The sequence below is a fragment of the Coenobita brevimanus genome, chromosome 55 (assembly GCF_032717465.1).
Source record: "Coenobita brevimanus isolate Jiangsu-jjx chromosome 55, ASM3271746v2, whole genome shotgun sequence".
In the NCBI taxonomy this organism is placed as follows: domain Eukaryota; kingdom Metazoa; phylum Arthropoda; class Malacostraca; order Decapoda; family Coenobitidae; genus Coenobita; species Coenobita brevimanus.
This window is the reverse complement of record NC_137008.1, coordinates 54,290,135-54,313,629: the sequence shown is the minus strand read 5'-3', so window position 1 is coordinate 54,313,629 and position 23,495 is coordinate 54,290,135. Positions and strand designations below refer to the sequence as shown.

The window sequence follows — 23,495 nt, the reverse complement described above, 5'->3', positions numbered from 1 at the left end:
GATATAACTGGGTGGTTACACTAGCTGGTTACTACAAGTGGTAGGTGGAGGCACCCATCATCCACTCACCTAATGTAGTGCTACCTACTTCTTTCTTCATGCCTATCTTTCTTCTGTGTCTGTCCTCCTCTCTTGCTACTTCCCCTTTCATTCCTGTCACTAATTATTACTCTTCTTTTCACTTCAGGTGGCTCCACAATGAGTGACAACCAAATGGTTTTCTCTAACTTGGGAAATCAATTATAACGCTCAATGGTAACCATACAGCCAAATGATGGGGTGAGGTGGTGTACCTGTTAACTGGGTGGACACAAATGCAGTGTCCACCCACGAACCAAACCTCCACACTAATCCCCACAGCAAAGTGCTGTCTGCTGTATAGGATGACACTGCAGGGGTGATAGTTTGCCTGTGATTGATGGGTCTGCTCAACCAGAAAGACTGGGGTAGTCATCATCATCATCTTGACCTCCTTTCCCACCCTAGGGCAGGCAACAACATGTAAAAACATCTTTCAATTCCCTTCCTATTCCCCGAAAGGAAGATGGCGGACTGCTGGAGAAGGGAGTCCTCAACCTATAGGTCAAAGGGTTGATACCAAGAAAAGTCTGGGACCACGACAGCAACACAATGGGCTCCTCCATCAGTTTCCACATGCAGATTTGCTTTTCAACTCTATTGGCTATGTTGCTGACCCCTTCAATCCTATGATGTATTTATATATTTTATTCTTGCTATCTCAGTGGTAGGTGGGGGCACTTGCCATCCACTCACCTGATGTAGTGCTGCTCTCAGGTGTCTGCCCTTTCCTCCATCCTTCTTTCCTTCCATCCTCTGCTGTCTTTCTTTCCTTCATTCTTTCCTCGTCCTTCTGCCTACGGGTGACTTTACACTCCCTCTTCTGCCTTTCCTTCCTTCTTTCCTCTTCCTTCTGCCTGTGGGTGACTACACTGAGTGACAAACCAAATGGTTTCCTGTACACCAGGCAACCATTTACTACCCTGAGTGGTAACCATATAACCAAATTATGGCGCCTGGTGGTTTAGTGGGTAATTAAGGCACCCCAACCAGATTGAGCTGATGAAGGTTTATATCAAACGGGTGGGTGGGGTTTACTGCTCACGTAATGCCACTCAGGGATGAGTGAGACTGGTCACTCTCATCTTAAATGTCAGGACCAACTTGCCTGGCCCCCAGGCTCCTGTGCTCCTCGTCGGGCAACACAGGATTGGATGATGGATGGATGGATGGATTCTTGCTATCTCCAGAGGATATTCTCCAATCTTGTAGGGAGAGGTGTATGAAAACGACTGGGCACACCTGTTCTCCAGTGAAGTGACAGTCATTGGACTGACAGTAGGTGACAGGTGATATGAAGCATGTATGTGTGGATGTTTGTGCCTGTGATATGGAGTCATGGTTCCAGGGCTTGAAAGGGGGTGTGTCCCATCCAAATGGGCAGATTCTGGTTTGTTTTTCATTCTAACAGGTTTTGTCTGGCTCCCTGGGTTATACCTCATCCAATCCTTGGGTGGAAAAAATCGGTCTGGATGATGATGATTATGAAATACCTCTCATACTGAAATGATTAATAAATGCTACCTGTACAGCTTACCTCTCCAATCGAAAACTCTCGTAAGATGAAAACAGCTGTCTGGAGATGGCAATAATAAAGTCAACTTAATATGTCACCAAAGTAATGGAGTTAAATGCTTCATTATGATGACCTGTTAAGTTCATGCTACATCCTGGTGACTGCATTTAGCATCAGAAAGAAGTGTAGCAGTTAAAAAGTTACTGCAGGCTGTATCTAACCTGTACAACTTACAAAGTCATCTCAAGCTAGATAAATTGTCTGGATGTAGGAAGACAAAATACAAAATGTTATGTGGCTGAATGGGTTAAATACAGATGATTCTTAGTGATACTAAGAGAATACAGGCAAAAGAAATAATCAGTATACCTGAGGCAAATAAAAAACAAAGACCAATATGTTTATCACATTCCATTGACCTCCATCATTTCACAGTAAACTCATCCTCACTGTCACCCATTTTTTAAGTCTGTTTCACCTTGACGTGAATGAATCATTCACTCACCCATGATTCTGTCTGCTAGGGGATATCAATTACTGATTCTGAGTGGGTGCTGGATGAGAGAATGTTCATCCACTCTGTCCTGAAATGACACTTTTTTTTTTTTTTTTTTTTTTTACCTAACACTATTTTTTCCAAGCAACCATATACACCTCTCCACCTTATCTTCAGTTCCCCTCTTCATCTCACTAACATATACTCATCAAGGTAATCTTTCATCCATCCATCCATCATCCTATCCTGTGTTACCCCATGAGGAGCGTAGGAGCCCGAGGCTAGGCAGTTAGTCCCGACATTTAAGATGAAAGTGACCAGCCTCACTCATCCCTGAGTGGCATTACATGAGCAATAAACCCCAACCACCCCTTGGATATAAACCTGCACCGGCTCAGTCCAATTGGAGCACAATAATTACCCACTAAACCATCAGGTGCCAAAATTTGGTTATATGGTTACCACCCAGCATAGTAAATGGTTTCCTGGTGTACAGGAAACCATTTGGCTTGTCACTCAGTGTAGAGTCACCCACGGGCAGAAGGAAGAGGAAAGAATGAAGGAATGAACGACAGAAGAGGAAGTGTAAAGTCACCCATAGGCAGAAAGACGAGGAAAGAAAGAAGGAAAAAAAGCATTCTACATTTTTCCATGACCAAACCATCTCAAGGTACTTCAAGCACTTTCCAGAACATCCACGTCAACACCATAAAGCTCCTGAATCCATGGCGTCCTCATTTCTCCATCTGTTTCTCTCTCTACATGCTGCTTTCAAATAACTCAAATGATTTGTTTTTTACCTGTAACTGATTTTTCTGGGCAGCTTTGATGTGGGTTAAGGCTCTCTCATACAGCACCAATGCCTCAGGCCATTTCTCCATCTTGACAAAGCTCTCTGCCACATAATAACACCTGCAGGGGAATAATAATTGAATAAGCAATAACATATAAATATCTATCTGTAATGTCTTCACTTTAATTTGGACTAAAACTAGCATCTCTCTATCCTGAATGCTGATATAACAAACACTTAACACTAAAATATAATGCTAATAATGAAAATTTGCTAAGAGTGCAAAGCTGTAGCAATGTCTTTCTCTGCTACTAAGCTAAATGAATGAAGCTGCAAAAGGACACCAATCAAGGAAAGTTAAGGCAAGTATGTCTATCTACCTATTTATAGCCGGGGGGAGGGGGGGACGCCAGCAGGGACCGAATTTCGACTGACAAAGACATTTTGCGAAAGTTATCCCATTAAATAGCCATGAGTATATCACTCGTTCTCTGTAAAAATTTGGCAGCCGTACGACAATTCTTTCCCCTTCAAAAAAATTATTTTGTAATTCCAATTTTGAGGTCACTTCCCTGCAGAAATCTCTGTTTTTCTATGCAGTGCATAATATGACCACTTTTTTTTCCAACTGTTTTCCTTTTTTTTCTGCAAAAATTGTGTCATACATCTGGCAATGGGAGTGTGAGTGTTTGGTGGGTGGCAGCAAGATGGGAAAGTCCAAAGAAGCTATGACACTGGGAGGGGTGAAACGTGCCAGCCTTGGTCTCAACCTGTTCTCAGTCTGTGCTAATCTTGGCTATTTCTTATAGTTTTTGCCCTCTTCTTGAAGATGGGATGACCATTTAAGAAGCTACTGCAATGCCAGAAAGTGGCAGAGAAGAATTTGGCGCCATTTTGAAGGGAAAAACGTTTTGGAAGTAGCAATTCCTTCTCCACCATCGCCACCTGCCCCCTACCCCCACTGCCACCTCACCTGACAACCCCCAACCTTATAGGTCATTTTCTCCTATTTTGTCTTCTCCATCACCCTCTACCTCTTCATAACCATCCCTAATCCTAACTCATAAAATAAAAAAAAGTACCTAATTTGTTTCTAATCGTACAGACACTGCAAGTCAACAGAAAACGAGTGATATCTCGGAACTAAACTTATTGTCCTTTGGAGTGATATAACTCCATTAGTTTTGAACATAAGACATAAAGCAAAATACCTACAAAACGAGGAATGAAAAGGGAATATTTGGGCGTATATTTTTGTCAGTGACTAACAAACAAGACTGTGATGATTTTTTGAACATGGCAAAAAGGGGATAAAAATTTGGATAAATACATAAGCATTTTTGGAATTTTTTTGTTCAGCAACGGTGAAGAATATTAAAAAACTTCTTGGGCAATTTAAAAATGAAGGTTTTATAAGTAAATCTACCAAATATCACAGAGATCAGATGAACACACTTCCCCTGGTTTCCCATTTCTCGCGTCTCTTTTTTTTTATACATTTTATGCATATACAGTAATCCCTTAATTTACGCGAGGGTTACGTTCCCAGACCCTTCGCGTATGTGGTAAATTTGCATATACATTCTGTGCATGTGTGCACATAATTACGCATGTGTATTAAGTGTATTACATCTGAATAATACTGTTTATGCACTACATACACCTAATAAACTAGCATAAAGTATGAAAAACTACAAAAATGTAAGAAATTTAACACTTACTGAAAGCTGACAAGCACTGGCATAGGTGGAGACACTTTAGCACAGTCTGGTGCACTAGCCCTCACTGCCTCCCGTATGCTATGTTCTGCTTTCTTTACTGTATGAACAGTTGACTCATTCACCCCAAACACACGGTTCCGAGACAATTTGCCGTCAAAACATGGACGATTCCCGGTCAGGACAATTCGCACCCTGGACGATTCCCCATCATTCTATAAATATACTTATTATTGATTAATTAATACTTTAATAACTAATTTTCAGGGGGATTTTATAACTCATATAAGTAAAAAACTAGTGTACTGTACTTGCTAAATAAACTGGTATGTACATAAATGACAGGGAATCGTCCTGACGGCGAACTGTTGCTGACATTCCTTCCCTAAGTTTGTCCAACACTAACTTTCTCTGGCAGTGACATCACTTTACGAGCCTGCTTTGGTGTGTTACCACATGCATTAGACCGACCTCACACACACACACACACACACACACACACACACACAAAATCACAAAAAGGAGAGAAGAGAAAGATTTGGGAGTGCTGGTCCAAGATAGTTTGTCACCAGAAAAGCACATTAACAAGATAGTTGGAGAGACTTATAAACCCTTGACTAACATAAGAGTAGCATTTCATTATATGGATGAGGAGATGATGAAAAAATTTATAGTGGCCATGATCCGCCCCAGGTTAGAATATGCAGCGGTAGTGTGGTCCCCACACAAAAAGAAAGATATAAACAAGATTGAGAGAATACAAAGAACAGCAACCAAGATGGTCCCCAGTCTGACAGACCTGTCATACAGAGAGAGGCTGGAAAAACTGGATTTGCCTTCCTTAGAGGAAAGGAGAAAGAGGGGAGACATGATTGCAGTGTTCAGGACCATGGAGGGAGTAGATAAAATTGACAAAGAAGATCTGTTTGTATGGGATAAGAGAGCAACAAGAGGACACGGAATGAAATTGAAAAAGTCAAGCTGCTTGAAGGATATCAAGAAATATAGCTTTCCTTACAGAAGTATAGACTTATGGAATAGCCTGGACAAAGAGATCGTGCAGTCTAAAAACTTAAACGAGTTTAAAGCTAAATTCGACTTATTGACAAACAGTGACAGAAACCCACGAGCATAGTACATTCCGTGTATATCACAATTAGGTATATTAGGTAAATACTTAAATATTTGGAACGACTTAGACAAAGAGGTGGTGCATGAGAAAAACATTCATGTGTGTAAAGGTAGACTTGATAAATGTGGATATGGAGACAGGACAACACAAGCATTGCTCAATTCCTGTATACTACAAATAGGTAAATACACACACACACACACACACACACACACACACGGGCAGCCGGTAGGCATTTTTATATTTTATTTCTCTCATATATTAAAATTATTTATTTGAATACTATAATTTTATGTTTTAATTATTGTAAGAAAAAATTTGTGGATAACTGAAATCGCCTGAAAAAAGCTTGCGTGAATTAAGGGATTACTGTATTATTTTTTTCTATAAAAACTAATCGATCAAATTTACTCAAACTTTGGGATGTTACTGCTCATATAAAGTAACAAAACATATTAAAAAATCAGACAAATATAAGAAAAACAAATGTACCTTCATAAGTAACAACCGTCTGCTCCCCTTAACCCCTTAACCGCGGGGCGTCACTTTCGTGACACTTGGGAGCAAGGGATCATACCGCGGGGCGTCGCTTTTGTGATTCTGTGTTATTTTGAATTCACCCGGGCTTTCAAGTGGGGGCTTGTATCATCTATCAGTACTGACAATGTCCAACACTAGTCAGCACTCCTAATCTCATCTGTACTCCCATCCATTGTTGACAATTTAGCCATTTTTTCCCGTTCTTGACTCCCCTCCCTACCCCCCCTCCATTACCCTATGCTCTCGCCTGCCCGGCCATGCTACGCTAAGTAAATCTTCCCTGGAATTTTTCACTGATTTCATCCATTGAAATAAGCCCTATGTCGTATTCTTATACCAAATAATATATACAAGAAAGAAATCAGGTAAGTGAGAGTGCCATACACCTGGAATTGGCTAATTATCACCTGACAACACCTCACGTGCACTCGTTAGCTAATTTTCGCTGTTTTTTTCCCCTTGAAATATGCCGTATAATCTATTTTCGTAATAAATATACATGTAAGGAGAGAAGGGAGAAGCCTAAGTGATATTTACATTCACCTGGAACTACCTAATTTATAATGTATTGTCTAGATTTCCTGCCAATCATAACAGTGCTACACAAAGCTGTTTCAAGATTTAACATTGGTAGCTCTGATTATATATCTCCTAAGTAGGCCTCTAATCTATTTTCGTAATAAATATAAATGTAAGGAGGGAAGGGAGAATATTTACATTCACCTGGAACTACCAAATTTATAATGTATTGTCTAGATTTCCTGCCAATCATATCAGTGCTAGACTTAGCTGTTTCAAGAAGTAATATTGGTAACTCTGAATAACCCCTAAAGCAGGCCTCTAGGCTGCCCCTGCGTTATCAGTGTACTCTCATCTTCCGAAGTGAGAGGACGTATGTTTCAACTTGCTGACTTCAAGGCCTTTTTTCACCCCCATGCAAATGGTTCTGTGACCTTTACCCCCTACTAAACCTCGTGTGGAAAGAGGTAAAGGGCTGACAATTGATAAAAGAGTGACTACGATCTTTCTATTGAGTAAAACAGTGCAAGTGGAATTGTAAATAATGTGTAAATAATGTGTAAACAGCAAGTGAAAGTAATGAATGTAAATATACATGAACAATGGAAAATAGTTTTATAAGTTATTTCAAGTGACAGTGCACAACACAGTGTAAATAAAATAGAAATGTAAATAACGTAGATAAAATAGAGAACGTAAATAGAAATGTAAATGAGTATTATTATAAGAATACGAGTATATACCCTAGGAGTAATGAAAGTGAAAGTTTCACTCTAGCATGTCTGAATGCTATGAGTTATGAGAGTGAAGATGAAAGTGACATTCACTCTCAATGCCAGTATACAGGACGAGAAAGTGAATGCTACGTATTTTACTGAAAGAAATTGAATCCCTACAGTGACAATAAACTAATACTACTGAAGGAAACTTATGGATAAAGACTGTAGATATATATAAGTGTTATATAGTAATAGAAATATAAAGTGTGAGGGGTTTTATGAATAATAAATGACAGACTACCATGAGCGAACTAGTGCCAGTGCGACGATCAGACGCGCTCGTAATTTCCATTGCTTTCACAGTGGGTTTTTTTTTAGTATGGATCCCAAACTACTTGAAAATTGTAGAATAGTGTTTATAGTGTTTGTATCTGGCTGTGGTAATCATATTACGGGTTGTCGGGAAGTGTAAAGTGGAGACTTTGTTACCCTACTTCAGAGGTCTCCACAAGTCCTACGGTAACCGACGAAGGCTCAACAATCATTCCAGGAGAAAGCTGAAGGTATGTGCCATAAGCATATGTAATTTTATTATTCTAGGACTAATAACTGATTTTTGGCAAATATTTTTTGAGAGTCTGTCGGAGCCCAAATAACCCCGCGGCACACGCAAGTTATTGGTAAACAAGCCCGCGGTGTAGGGGTTAATGAAGGAGGAAGGTGGTAACAAACAATATTGCCACCATGACACCCTGTCCTCTGCTATAAGTCTGCCTTCCCTCCAATTCACAACATTACTCTCTCCACCCCATCCAATCACTTCATCCTTAGTCTCCCCGTCTGCCTAACTCACATACACATCTCCTGTTTTCATTTTTATGAGAAATAATACTGACCTGTGTGCTTGATAGAAGGGAATTTGTCCCTCAATGGTTTCTTGCAACTGCAGATCATTCTCAAGGCCTGGCAGGTTTAGAATTTCCTTCAGGTTTTGAATGATGATCTCCTGAAGTCGCACCAGGTCCTGAAGCTTAGGGGACTTCTTGCCCTCCTCCACCTGAAGCAGTAACAAATTTGTATCAATCATCAGCTTGGACTTATAACTCTATACTGTACTGTACACAAATATCTATCAACTGCCAGACACCTTAATCCTGTAAGGGGTGGCCACAAACAAATTGCCTCCAAGTCACCCCGTCCCCTGCCATTTCACTGCCTTGCTCCCAGCTCACACCCCGCTCTTTCATAAACCTCTCCACTCCATCCCTCCATCTCATCCTTGGCCTCCCCTTCCCTTTTCCCACCCTCCACTTCACTCACATACACCCTCCTCATCAGTCTCTCATTCTCCATCCTCTCCACATGGCCAAACCACCTCAATGTGTTTCTCTTAATGCTTCCTGTAACATCCACATCCACATCCACACCACAATGCTCCTTCACATCCTCATTTGTCAATCTGTCTCTCCATGTGACTCCACAGGCTCCTCTCAAATAGCTCATTTCCACTGCTCTAACTCTAGACTTCTGTCCCTCCAACAACGTCCAAGCTTCACTCCCGTACATCAGAGCTGGTATCACAATACTGTCATGCGGTAACTTTTTCACTTCCATACTCACCTCCCTGTTTCTAAATCACTGCTTTCAAGGAATCAGCAACCTTCCTTCCTTGCTGTACCCTTTCAAGCACTTCACCCTATAAACTTCTATCCTTACTCGTCACAGCACCCAAGTACTTAAATGCACTCTCATTTTCCATTTTCTCCTCATCCAACCTCACTATACATTCACTGACTTCACTTCTCTTGAAAACCATAACTTTACTCTTCCCTACATTCACCTTTAGATTCCGTTTCTTACACACACTCTCAAACTCATCCACCATGCCTTGCAGCTCCCTTCGTCTTCATTTAACAACACAGTATCATCTGCAAACAACAGTACAGGGAGTTTCCAAACACTGCCCTCTCTCATTAGGGCCACTCCACTATCCACTGCCCCACCTTGTATCTCTTTTATAACCCCATCCATATACAGATTGAGGAACAATGAAGACATGACATATCCCTGTTTCAACCCAACCTTCAAATAGAAAAATTCTTTCAGTTCACAATTCACATGCACTGCAGCCTTAGCTCCCTCATACATACTCTTCATGGCATGCAACAACTTCCTATCTACTACATATATTCTTAGTACTTTCCACAATCCTTCTCTATCCACCCTGTCATATGCTTTCTCCAAATCTATGAAGGCTGCATACAACTTCTTTTTCTTCTCTAGAAACTTTTCCACTAAAGAGCTAAGAATGAATATCTGATCTACAGTACACAACCTCTTCCCTTCCTAAAACCTCCCTGTTCTTCTCCAACTAATTCCCCAGTTATTTTCCTAACTCTGTTAGTAAGTATCCTACCATATACTTTCCCTATTACACTAAGGGGACAAATGCCCCTATGATTACCATACACTTCTTTTTCCCTTTTTCCTTTGTCCATCCATCCATCCATCATCAAATCCTACATTGCCCCAGCAGGAGCGCAGGAGCCCGGGTATAGGCAAGTTGGTCCTGACATTTAAGATGAGTGACCAGCCTCACTCATCCCTGAGTGGTATAACATGAGCAATAAACCCCAACCACTCCTTGGATATAAACCTTCATCGGCTCAATCCTATTGGAGTGCCTTAATTACGCACTAAACCACCAGGTGCCATAATTTGGTTATATGGTTACCATAAAGCATAGTAAATGGTTTCCTAGTGTACAGGAAACCATTTGGCTTGTCACTCAGTGTAGATCACCCAAAGGCAGAAGGATGAGGAAAGAATGATGTAAAGAAAGACAGAACAGGTGGGAAGTAGTAAGGGAGAAGGAGAGGAAAGGGCAGACACCCAAGAGCAACACTACATTGAGTGAGAGGATGGTGAGCACCCCCACCTTTTGCTTTGTACAGGGGGATAATTATACCTGACTTCCAATCCTCTGGGACTCTACCTTCCTCCCAGGCACATCTTCCACGTCGATTCTACTACTATCTCTCCCCCCAATGCTTCAGCATTTCGCCACACACTCCATCAATTCCTGGGGCTCTCCCTGTTTTGACTTTTTTCATTGCTTCCACAACTTCCATCCTACTGATTTCTTCCTCTCTTCCCACCTCCTCCTTTCTCCCAGTCATTCCCCAACCACTTATACTCACATTACTTTCATTCTCTATGTATTCCTTAAAGTATTCTCTCAATCTGCTCACTTTTTCTCCCTTGTCCACTAGAAATCTATCATTTTTATCTTTCACTCCCTGGCTAACTTCTTTGGCACCCTGTCTAACTCTCTTTACCTCTTTCCAGAACATTTTCTTACAGTCCCTCCATTTTACACAAATTCCTTCCAAATTCCTCATCCACTCTCTTCTTATACTCTCTTACTAATCTTTTCACCTCTCTCTTCCTCTCTGCATATAACTCTCTCTTCTGTCTCTCAAATTCTTCCACACCCCTGTTTCTCATCCTGTCACTATATGCTTTCTTCTTTTGTACCACAGCCTGTCTCACCCCTTCATTCCACCATGCTGTTCCTTGCACCCCCTTTCATCTTCTCTTCACCCCACACACCACCTCACATGCTGCACAGATTTCTTCTGTGAATATCTTGCACCCATCTTCCACGTCCCCCATCTGCTCCAATACATATTTACCCAATTGCTCCTCCACTTCTCTCTTATATTCTGCCTCTTATCCGTCCTCTTGTAACCTTTCCACCCTCCTTGTATGAACTGCTTCCTCCTGTCCTTCCCTTCTTCTATTCCTCCATTTCATTTGGACCTTGATTCTGACCACCACCACTATATGCTCTTGCATCCATTACACAACTTCTCATCCTATCACCCACACACACATGACCAATCATTGCTTTCCATTCATTCAGTTCACCACCCACCCTTCTCATCACTCGCCATGTATACCTGTGGATCATCTTGTGCCTGAAGAGAGTACTGGCTATCATCAACCCCCTTCTGGTGCAAATGTCCACTAAAACACTGCCATTCTCGTCCATCTCTGCAGGCACACCCCACTCTGAACTATTCCATCCACCTTTACATTCCCTACTTTCTCATTCATATCTCCAATCAAAAACACTCTCATTCCTTTCAAACTTTTCCATCCACGCTTCCACATTTGTCCAGAACTATTCTCTCACTCTGTTTGCACAATCCTGCATTGGCGCATATACACACACACACAATCGCCCACATTTGTTGTCCAACTTTCAATCCACACAATCCTTGAGCCACATATAAATACAACCATAATTGTTTCTAGCCTGAGATTGAGCAGCTGCCATTAGGTGACCAAGGCTCGCGCATTCAAGCATTTTGGAGCCTTTATAAACGATACAACTCACTACTGTTATGCATGTTACCTGAATTTCTAGGTTTCCATCTTTCTATCTATCTACCTAAATCCCAGGTGGGGTGGCCACAAACAAATCATCTCCATGCCATCCTATCCTCCACCTTCGTTCTGCCCTCCCTCTAACTCATGCCATCCCATTTATAACAAGTACCTCCACCCCATCCCTGCATCTTACCCTCAGTCCACTCCTCCCACCTCACTTCACTCACAAACACTCTCAGTAGTCCATCTCCCATTGTCCATTCTCTCAACCTGAGCAACCAGTGTACTTCACCTAACACTTACCAGCAACATTACATCAACACCACAATGTTCCTAAACTTCATTTGTCTGGCTCTCCACCTAACTCCACATGCTCCAATCAAATAACTCATTCCCACTCCTGCCCCTCAGTACCATTAGGCACTATGTTACCTGCATTTCACCATTAACAATCTTCTGATAGGTGTGAGTGAGGGCCATGTTGCGTAGGACAGTTAGGTTGAGCCGGTGGTAAGAGAGGTAAGTGTGCAGAAAGTGCAGTGGCGATACAGGACCTTCACCCCCTTGCTGACGAGGCTTAAATGTCTGGAAAATGTCAACAAGTCTGAGAGACCATTTGTATAACACTAGACTTTTTTTCTTAATTTGACCTAAAATTTCATTCTTTTGATCCTTATTCCACATGGCTCTGTGGTAGATGCTGACAATGCTATAGCTATACATACTTTACACAACACTAATTATGGGCTAGCATCATATTTTACAGTTAATTTACTGCTACAATTCAGCATTCACAATGGAGTTGTTTCAGCCCGTGTCAAGTGCATTATGTACAGTAGTGCATTTTGGGATTGAATTCTGATATACTGACCGAAAGATGAATGACCTCTGGGTGATGTGAAGATGAAGCAATGGGGGTTTACCCAGGGAAATACGTGATTAAATTCAGGAGGTTATTCTGATACTAACTATAAGTACCTGTTCATTTTATATCCATAATTAGCCCATGAATAACTTCCTGAACTTGTTCACACATTTCCTGGATCACCCTATACATATTTGTGACAACAGAGTGAGATGTGTGACTACAATGAATCTATTTCAACAAAGTACGTTATTTATATTTCTGTTAAATTGAAATCTATGACTTACCGGGTCATTCTTGAGGTCATCACGTACCAGCTGGATAGCATCTTTACACTCCATCAGCAGTTTGTCCAACATCTTGACTCGTTCTTCAGAATCAACTGTCTTTTCAAGCTCCTCGTGGATTAAACCCTCATTCAGAAGGAATAAACGAACCTAATGTAAAATATTCGTCATAAGTGACTGGCTATACTGGTTTGTAGCTGCTTCTCTAAGCTGAATAATGAAAAATACTGTCTGGTGCTAAACAAGAGAAAATACTAAATGGTAATTACGACAGACAAGAGACTTATTTGAGCACCAAACTCTTAATCCTTGCTGTGCTGCAGAGCTCATATGAAGCAAAATGAAGGTCTGCACTGGTCAAACTGCAAGCCTCATGAGATCTAATTTACACAAGTTATAGTACAATGACTCGACCCAGCAAAGGTTAAGAACCTAAAAATAAATACTAACATATTTGAACACCCAAAGAGCAAACAAAAAGTTTATTCTGAACAGTTTTGGCAACAAGTGTCATTTCCCTTCAGTGGAAACCAACTGACATGAAAAAATTACAGTAAATTCTCAATTATCCATTGTCACAATATCCAGCCCAACACAATGTCAGGCACTGCTGGCTTGGCTCTATTCAAGCATTATACGGCGAAATTATGCAACGTCTGGCACCGAAACGGGACATAAACAGCTGTTCTATGCATATCCAGCGCTGGGGCGTATCAACTGGTCCATAATCAGCAGCCAACCAGTGCTGTATTACTGTATTGAATCATCATCATCATCATCCAATCCTACGTTGCCCCATGAGAAGCGTAGGAACCCAGGGCTAGGCAAGTTGGTCCTGACATTTAAGATGAGAGTGACCAGCCTCACTCATCCCTGAGTGGCATTATGTGAGCAATACACCCCAACCACCCCTTAGATATAAACTTTCACCGGCTCAATCCAACTGGAGCACTGTAATTACCCACTAAACCACCAGGCTCCAAAATTTGGTTACATGGTTACCACCAAGCATGGTAAATGGTTTCCTGGTATACAGGAAACCATTTGGCTTGTCACTCACTGTAGAGTCACCCACATGCAGGAGGAAGATGAAAGAATGAAGGAAAGAAAGACAGAAGAGGCAGTGTAAAGTCACCCGTAGGCAGAAGGAAGAGGAAAGAATGAAGGAAAGAAAGACAGGAGAGAATGGAAGGAAAGAAGGATGGAGGAGAGGAAAGGGCAGACACCTGAGGGTAGCACTACATCGAGTGAGTGGATGGTGAGTGCCCCCACCTACCACATAATCATTATTTTCTTGTATTTTATGTTTAGCTGTGCGTGACAGAAATAAATGGAGAGAAATTGTGAATGAATAAGTGATGACGCAGCCCTGAGGGGATATTCTCCCGCATTTGGTCTGATCAGCTAGTCAGGTCAGGTGTGGGTAAGGGGATGGGTCTGTTATGATGTGGCAGGGGTAAACCAGTTCTGCTGTCGGGCCCTGCTGTGGATGTCACTGATTGCATTGCGCAGTTGACCCTTGTGCGGTGTGATGCGGTGAGGATCTGTCCGTTCTCCCCTTTGGGGCTAAGATGCGAATAAATGTGTTTGAATGGATGAGTAAATGGAGAGTGAGTCGTCCTGTCTCGGCTACCTCCCTTTCCTTGGGGGAAGCAGCCTAGGTATATAGAATAGAATAGATATGTTTAGTTTTCATTTTTTACTCACGGGAAAGTTTTTAGGACACAGGGTCAAGATGGATAATGCCACAATATCCAGCTCAACGCCGGATGCTGAGCTGATTGGGGAGGTACTATGCAATATCTGGCATTTCACGTTATTTGGCGTAGGGCTTGGCTGAATTACAACGGATAATTAAGAGTTCATTGTATTTCAAAGAATTTCAGTGTTAGTCCAAGTTTTAATCTGCTACCATCACCATTCCCATAGTCCAAGTTTTAATCTGTTACCATCACCGTTCCCATATATCAATGATTACAATACTAAATAATTCCTGCCATTCATCACTATGGCCTATACTCACACCTCTCTATATGATACGGTTATATCCAGTGAAAAACCACAGCATAGTGATTTATCATATAGCAGGGTTGAACACGGGTTCAATGGGAATACGAAAACAGACTATGACCATTTTAACTTAAAATCTATTAAAAAAATAAATAAAATAAAATAACCTTTCAGGCCTGCCCTCAGTGCCCTTTCCACAGGGGACAGCATCCTTGTCAAACTTGATTTCCCAGCCACAAGTTTCAGTATTTCACACCAAAAAGTTATCAATTCCCTTAATATTGCACACTGCACTATTTGTTGTACATATGCACTATTATTGTATCTGGTGATAATGTGAGTCAATGGCCTTGTACACATGAAATGGAACAAAAGGGCGATAATCACGGCAAATATAAACACTGGGTGACCATCTTGGCTGAAACAGCTGACTGTCAGTTTGCATGGAAGGAAATGAGTATGCATGAAACTGTTATACACAGCCATAAGAATTATTGTTCTAGGGAATTCACGATCATTTTATTATTTCGCCATCATTATAGTAAAACTTGGTTCATCATTTTTGTTATTTATCACATAGTGAACAAATGTACTGCGAGGCCTGACTGTACAGTATTTGATGTGGTATAGCAGACAGCAGACTTTGCAACACCCTTTCCTATGTGACTGATTTTATATACTACACCTTAACACTCTTTGATGTTGCTTTTATCACTTTAATATCAACACACTGCACCAATAACAAAAAAGAGGATGCTAAGGTACTATGTGCAGAATACATGTAAATTACTAAAGATGAGATGCTACATCATCATCACTGATTCAATACTTAGAAGAGGGAACAAGTCATAAAAGACACAAAAAAGAGAAAACATTTTGCTGACCTTTTCATGCTTAACTGCTAAGATACGACCCTTCCAAGTCACTTCACTAAGAGTGGATGCTTGTCTCTCTCGTGCTGCAGCCAGCAGATTCTGTGGGAGAGCAGATTCATTATTACAACTTATTATAATCATCATCATCATGGTCTCTTTTTTATTTCCATGCCCCCACCAAATGATAGGATGAGGTAGGATCCAGAAGGCAATAAAAAAGGAAAACATGACAGAAGGAGAACTAAAGAGGGGGATTTAGTCAGCCATACAGTGAAATGGAGAGTGATTAATAACCTAAGTTATCAACACCTTAGTTAAACTAGTGCAAAACAGTATCACATGCTCTATCTATTGGGGAGGGGGGGGGGGATCACCATTCTGACCTTTTTCCCATCTCAAAGTGGGATGGGAAAACAAGAAAAGTGAAAAACCTGACAGAGGAAGACCTATTTAAATGCATGCCCAATGTGATGGGTCACACACACACACACACTATTCAAGCCATAAAATCATGACACAAGCTTATCTATATGAATAAGGAGGGCGACTTAAATAGTAAACATCAATTATACAAACAATTATACAGGTATAATTGTCCCCAGCAATAGTGAAAGAATACTGGTGGTAGGTGTGGGCACTCACCATCCACTCACTTGATGTAGTGCTGCTTTGGGTGTCTGTCATTTCCTCTCTTCCTTCCTACCTCTTCTGTCTTTCATTCCTTCATTTTTTCCTCTTCCTTCTGCCTACGGATGACTTTACACTCCCTCTTCTGTCTTTCTTTCTCCTTTCTTCCCTCTTCCTTCTGCCTAAGAGTGACTCTACAAGAGTGACAAGCCAAATAGTAAATGGATTCCTGTACACTAGGAAACCATTTACTATGCTTGGTGGCAACCACATAACCAAATTATGGTGCCTGGTGGTTTAGTGAGTAATTAAGGTACTCCAATCAGATTGAGCCTGTGTAGGTTTATATCCAAGGGGTTACTAGGGTTTACTGCTCAGGTAATGCCACTCAGTGATGAGTGAGGCTGGTCACTTTCATCTTAAATGTCAGGACCAACCTGCCTAGCCCCGGGTTCCTATGTTCCTCATGGGGCGACGCAGGATTGGATGATGGATGGATGGTACTGTATTATCAATGAATTATTTCTGGGTCATTTTGCTGCTGTGGCCCAAGGCTCATCTAGACCTCAACCCACTGGCCTAAAGATTGAAGCTGCCTTTCTCCTACTGTCCACCATCCTCTTTTCACAGGAAGAGATGGGGTTGAGGGATGTCTGATAAACTCGGCAGCGAGGTGCCTTGTTATAACAGTCACCATATGAGAATGTCCCTCTCCAGCATCCAAATCAAGGTGAAGAGGGTATAATAAAAAACATTCAGCTTATCCCCTGAAGTGTCACTGTTACACATGGCAAGAACAGTCATGGTGGTGGTAGTACACTCAGCAAGGAAATAAATAAATATATAGGTAAGCAAATATGTATGAAAGCTTCACTTCCAGTTCCTGCAACCTCATACTGTACACCTCACACTCCTCCACAATGACCCTGTAGATCCTTCCCTCCATACCGTTCCCTCTTCTTTCCTCCATTCTCTCCATCCCTCCTCCTCTTCCTCCCCCACAACACAGTAATAACAAAATAAATCAGTAAGGAAGAGGTGTTGTAACATCTCTAAAGACTCTAAAAATACAGGATAAAAACACATCCACCTTGTCCCCTACAGCCTCACTGTCACACATGGCATGCAGGGTGTCAGTGGTGGTGCTATAATGTCTATGCTACTAGAAAGAAACTGTTGTGGGAGGTATAATATGCATGTTACTGCTAAAAATGTGAGAAAAACCCCCATGCCACTCGGAAAAGACAAACACTCACATCTAGCTTGTCCCCTAGAGCCTCGTTGTCACGCATGGCTAGTAGGGTGTCAGTGGCAGTGCGGTCCCCAAGGTGGTGGCGACAGAAACGCAGTTTCACCTCCAGCTCCTGTAGCCTCATACTGTATACCTCGTGCTCTTCCTCATTCACTGCTTCCTTCACCTTACTGTAGATGGCCCTGAATACAGAGTAGATACTTTGTATAACAACCTTCAACATTATGCAGCAAGGAGGTATCTTATATATTGTTGGGTAGGCTTAGTCATCTGGTTAGGGCATGAGTGTGGCAGTGGTGATAGAAAAATAATAAATCATGCAGGGTAAACATTGATAATGCTGACTTACCCAACCCCACAACAACAATCACCTGGCACTGTGAAAGAAGTGTTGTACACACATACCCCGATATCTGGCAGTGTTGTGTACCACTGAGAGTGTTTGGTCAGCAAGTATGTCTGATATCAAAGCAATTTTCCCTATAAGATACTGAAGAAAAGCCAGGGGTACATTCCAGATCTAAACCCAAACTCTCATATACCTTAATCAACAGAGACTGACACAGAAACATCATAGACAATGTTATCATCCTTTTAAAAAATACTATTGCTAAAAAATGGCATGCAGGAGGGTAGGGTGGTGGGACATGTTGTGAGAGATGCTTCAGGGCAACTAAACAGCCAGACAGGCAGCTCGCAGTGCAGCAGAGGTGGGGGAGGGAGACAAGTGGGGTGGAGGAGGGAGACAAGCAGGGGTAAGGGAGGGAGACAAGTGGGGGGTGGGGGAGGGAGACAAGTGGAGGGTGGGGGAGAGTAGGGGGACAGGGAAGGAGACAAGAAAGCCAAACAGCCTTACTACCCTCCCCCCAGTCTCACTCACTCACTCATTCACCACTTTCACTGACTCGCTGACTCACTGACTCACACACACACACACACACACACACGGGGGATAAGCGGGGGTGGGGGAGGATGGGAGAGAGGGAGACAATGAGAGGTGGGGGAGGGTGATGAGAGGGAGATAATGGGGGGTGGGGGAGGGCAGAGGGACAGGGAGGGAGATATGCCTGGGAGTGCTGAGTGTGGTGAGGGATGGAGGATGGATGGGGAGGGGGACAAGAGAGGGAATGAAGAAAGGATGGGGGGAGAGGAGGGACAGAGGGGGGAGAGAAGAGAAAGGATGGAGGGAGGATAGGAGGACCAGGTGAGCCTCGTTTCAAACTTAGGGAGAGGCGGGGTGTCGGCCTGGAGAGGCAGCGTGTTGGACTAGCGGGGTGACGGACATGCAAACTGTTCAGATCATGGGAATGTTCACCTATTTTTTGTGTTTGGTCCAGCGAGCACCGGCTATCAATGTGCCGGACAACAGAATACAGCTGTATATGGACCATCTTGTGAAGAGCTGTAAATTGGTATGCAAAAGCCAATTACAGTACATCCATACCCCGATATCTGGCAGTGTTGTGTACCACTGGGAGTGTTCAGTCAGCGACTACGCCTGATATCGAAGCAATTTTCACCATAAGATACGAAAGAAAAGCCAGAGATGCATTCCAGACCCAAACCCAAACTCTCATATACCTTACTCAATCAACAGTGACTGACACTGAAACACCATAGGTAATGTTATTATTCTCATAAACAATACTACAGTACAGTATTGCTAAAAAAAAATGGCACAACAAACATTACACGCAGGAGAGTAGGGTGATGGGACGTGCGATGTTCGACACTGCTTCAGGTCAACTACACAGCCAGGCAGGCTGCTGGCCATGAGCCAAGTGGGGGTGGAGGAAGGTGGGGGATGGGATGAGGGAGGGTGGGGAATGGGAAGGGAGACAAGCAGGGGTGGGGGAGGGTGGGGGGACAGTGCAGAAGGCAAGAAAGCCAAACAGCCCTACTACCCCCCCCCCCAGTCTCACTCTCACTCACCCACTCCCTCACTCACTCACTGACTCATTAGCTCACTCACTCACTCACCACTCTCACTCACTCACTCACCACTCTCACTCACTCACTCATTCTCACACCACTCACACTTACTTACTCTCTCACTCACTCACTCACCACACCACTCACTCGCTCACTCAATCACTCACCATTCTCACTCACACACACACACACACACACGGGAGACAAGCGGCTATGTGGGAGGGCGGGGGGATGGAGAGGGAGACAACCAGGGGTGGGAGAAGGCAGGGGAAGGGGAAGGGAGACATGCCTGGCATTACTGTGTGAAATGGAGGATGGAGAAGGGATGGGGGGGGAGAGAAGAGAGGGGATGCAGGAAGGATGGGAGGACTAAGAAAGCCTCATCTCAAACCTAGGGAGAGGCGAGGTATCAGAATGGAGAGGTGGGGTGTCAGACTAACAAGGCAACAGACATTCAAAACGTCAGGCTTGTGGGAATGTTCCCCAATTTCTTGTGTTCGGTCTAGCGAAGCGCCAGTTATCGATGCACCGGGTAATGGGGTATGGGTAAACACCCTCGATATAACAACCTAATCGGTGCCAGATCCTTGACGTTAAGTCTGATAGTTCATTACAGCCGAACGCCATGGTGTTCAGTAATTTCCCAGGCGTTGTGGCTTTTACCAAACAAAGAGAGTTAAATACAGTGTCATTAGGCATCAATAACATGTAGCTAGGTCTCAATGATTCTTTTTCTCAATAAACATTCTATTTATGGCTTATCTCATGATGCTGGTCATCCTGAGACTGATGTGGCACTCTGATGGATGCAGAAGGGCACAGGTGTGTGTGTGTGTGTGTGTGTGTGTGTGTGTGTGTGTGTGTGTGTGTGTGTGTGTGTGTGTGTGTGTGTGTATGTGTGTGTGTGTGTGTGTGTGTGTGTGTGTGTGTGTGTGTTGGGACATGACATACTGGTTAGTGTTTCCCGCCTGTCCATTCGTTCACTGAATGAAAATACAAGCCCTGGTACATTACACAAGATTGCCCATTATACACATCCACAGACGACGGTCACAACAGCTTTTCACCTGATCATCTCTCCATTACTTATGAGTGCAAAGTTGCAAACATTGCATAGTGTAGTAATGAAGAGGCATATGAAAGTTCTATATGTAATGTGTTCTGTTGACTAAAGGATTGTTTTGCTGCAGAAGGTGAGCTTAGAAGAAGTTGCCAAATGTTATTCATTCCCTCACCTACTGCCTTATTCTTATTATATGCAGTAAATCACATTTTTATTTAGACTAAGTGAGAAGAGTGAATGTAAATACTGTATTATGACTACGTAAAGTAAAAACCAAACAGTTGCGGGTAGTTCAAGCTTACATCAACAGCACGTGTATAACCCATTAACATACATAAACCTACAACGGCCACCACACTTACATGCTGCCTGAACAGTAGGCCAGCATACCTCATGCTCAACTCCCTGCTTTCATTATTGAGGGTTATTTGCTTCTTTTATTTTTCCTCCTCTCCCGTTCACCCATTTATTATTTTGAACCTCTGATGGTTTTCAATACGACTGTTCTTTATCAGGCTGCAAAACAATGTCTAGGTAACACCACTCTTTCATACAGAATCAGGATAAACAATTAACAAAATCTCGAATAAATGACATTTTAATATTTCTTCTGTCCACATTTGATAAGCCAATATGTACAGTAGAAATTGACATCAGTGTGGTATCTGAAAAAATGCAAAAATGGAAATACTCTAGTTTGGTGAATCATATCGGTTACAGTGCTAACCTAGTATAACAACTTCCAACATCATAACCACTTCCAAGTCTGTTTAGAGAAACCAATCCTTGATGCTAAAACTGAGTGCATGGCCAACAGTGGCTAAAACAAGAAGGATTAAACCTATCTATCTATCTAATGCCAGATGCCTTAATCCTATAAGGGGTGGCCACAAACAAATCATCTCCATATCACCCTGTCCCTCACCATTTCACTGCCCGCTCCCAGTTCACACACCCCTCTCTCATATACCTCTTCACTCCATCCCTCCATCACATCCTTGACCTCCCCCTCCCTCTTCCCCCCTCCACCTCACTCACATACACTCTTCTCATCAGTCTCTCACTCTCCATCCTCTCCACATGGCCAAAACACCTCTGTGTATTTCTCCTAACACTTCCTATCACATCCACATCCACACCACATCGCTCCTTCACATCCTCATTTGTCAGTCTGTCTCTCCATGTGACTCCACAGGCTCCTCTCAAATAACTCATTAAATAAATCATCAAATGTAGTAGTAGTGCATTAAACACAAGATACAGGTATACCCCGGTTTAACAATGCAATTGGTTAGGTAAAAACCCATCATTAGGCAGGGTATCATATATCAGGGTAGATTTAACATGTACAGTAATGGGATGCATTTTTCAGCCTTGGGTTTCCCCCCAACCAAGTCCAAAACCCACCCAAATTAGCCCAAAAACAAGTTTAAAGCCAATCTAAATGGCCTAACAGCTGTAAAAGAAGCTAACCTACGCCTAACACCTGTAAATAATTCACTAAAACCAACAAATAAATTCTGAAAAATGTCAATATAATTCTGGAAAAAATCATTTTAAGTAACTGTACCCCAAAATGACAATGTTCACCCCAACCATGGCTAAAACACATTAATCTAAGTATAAAAACAGTTTATAAATCAACCTACACACATAATTTTGGTCTAAAATATCACCAAAATTGGTTTAAAAAATCAAAGCCCATCGTTAATCTGGGGTTTGGCCATCGTTAGGCAGAGCATGGTGGTATTTCTACCCCCATCATTAAGCCAGGGTATTGCACCTGGGAGTATCGGATATTGTATATCGACGTATGCCTGTAATATACATTAAGCTAATTCACACCTCACTCAGACTTTGACAGTAGTGAGTCCCACTCAGGTAACTGATGGTTTCTCACCAAACAGGAAACTTCTGACCACTATAACTTCACAAATACGGTAAGCTGAGCAAAAACATTTCATGCACAGAAGTGCCATTTCATTTTCTAGGCAATTATCTACATTTCAAAGGATTTTGTAAGAGTCACTAAAATTACTAAACAGGTGTACTACAAGAAATTTTGCAACCACTACCGGCCACATTCCAAGGTTTAAAGAATTCAACCAGTTTTGCCCACATATATGTTCCGTCTGCAACTCCTCTCTACACTACACTCCTTTCACTTTAACTTGGACATCTCTCCAACTTGAATGCTCAGTTATAGCAATAGCTTAACCACTAAAACATTACACTGGTTATGAAGATGTGTTATGGAAAGAACACAAAGCCACAATGCTATCACATTCTGTGACTGAGCTACAGAAGGTAAGCTCAAAAAAGATGAAAATCTAGGCTAAGCTAAAGTGAAAATACAAAAAAATGACAATCAGCAACATACTGACAATACTCAAACAGCTTTACCAGGGAATTCAAAAGAAGTTAAGTACATGTAAAAACACATAATTGAGATGCCATGTTTCCTCTTAAGGAATCACATTAAATGAGGTTATTTGTTGTACAGTTACCTCCACTTCTAACGAGTACAGCGGATGGTGTGTGTGGTGAAATGTTGCAGCACTGTGTCTGTTTACATCGCGGTAATAGTATGTGAATGGGCAGACCCGGCAGAGCTTCCCCTCCGCTACAGTATCTAGTACCTACAGAAACATTGTTCTATCAGGTCATACAAATACAAG

At 42.2% G+C, this 23,495-nt stretch overlaps 1 protein-coding gene across 1 annotated transcript in view; it reads right to left on the bottom strand.

The window, feature by feature from the left end:
• The window catches only part of Srp68 (signal recognition particle 68), a 57,012-nt gene that overhangs the window by 5,551 nt on the left and 27,966 nt on the right, over nt 1–23,495 (bottom strand). Inside the window, exons 5-10 of the mRNA XM_080273548.1 lie at nt 17,827–18,004; nt 15,953–16,042; nt 13,059–13,208; nt 12,339–12,491; nt 8,408–8,568; nt 2,891–3,002 (exon numbers count right to left, since the gene is read on the bottom strand). Of these exons, the coding sequence (XP_080129674.1) occupies nt 2,891–3,002; nt 8,408–8,568; nt 12,339–12,491; nt 13,059–13,208; nt 15,953–16,042; nt 17,827–18,004 (844 nt within the window). The remainder of the gene's footprint in view (nt 1–2,890; nt 3,003–8,407; nt 8,569–12,338; nt 12,492–13,058; nt 13,209–15,952; nt 16,043–17,826; nt 18,005–23,495) is intronic.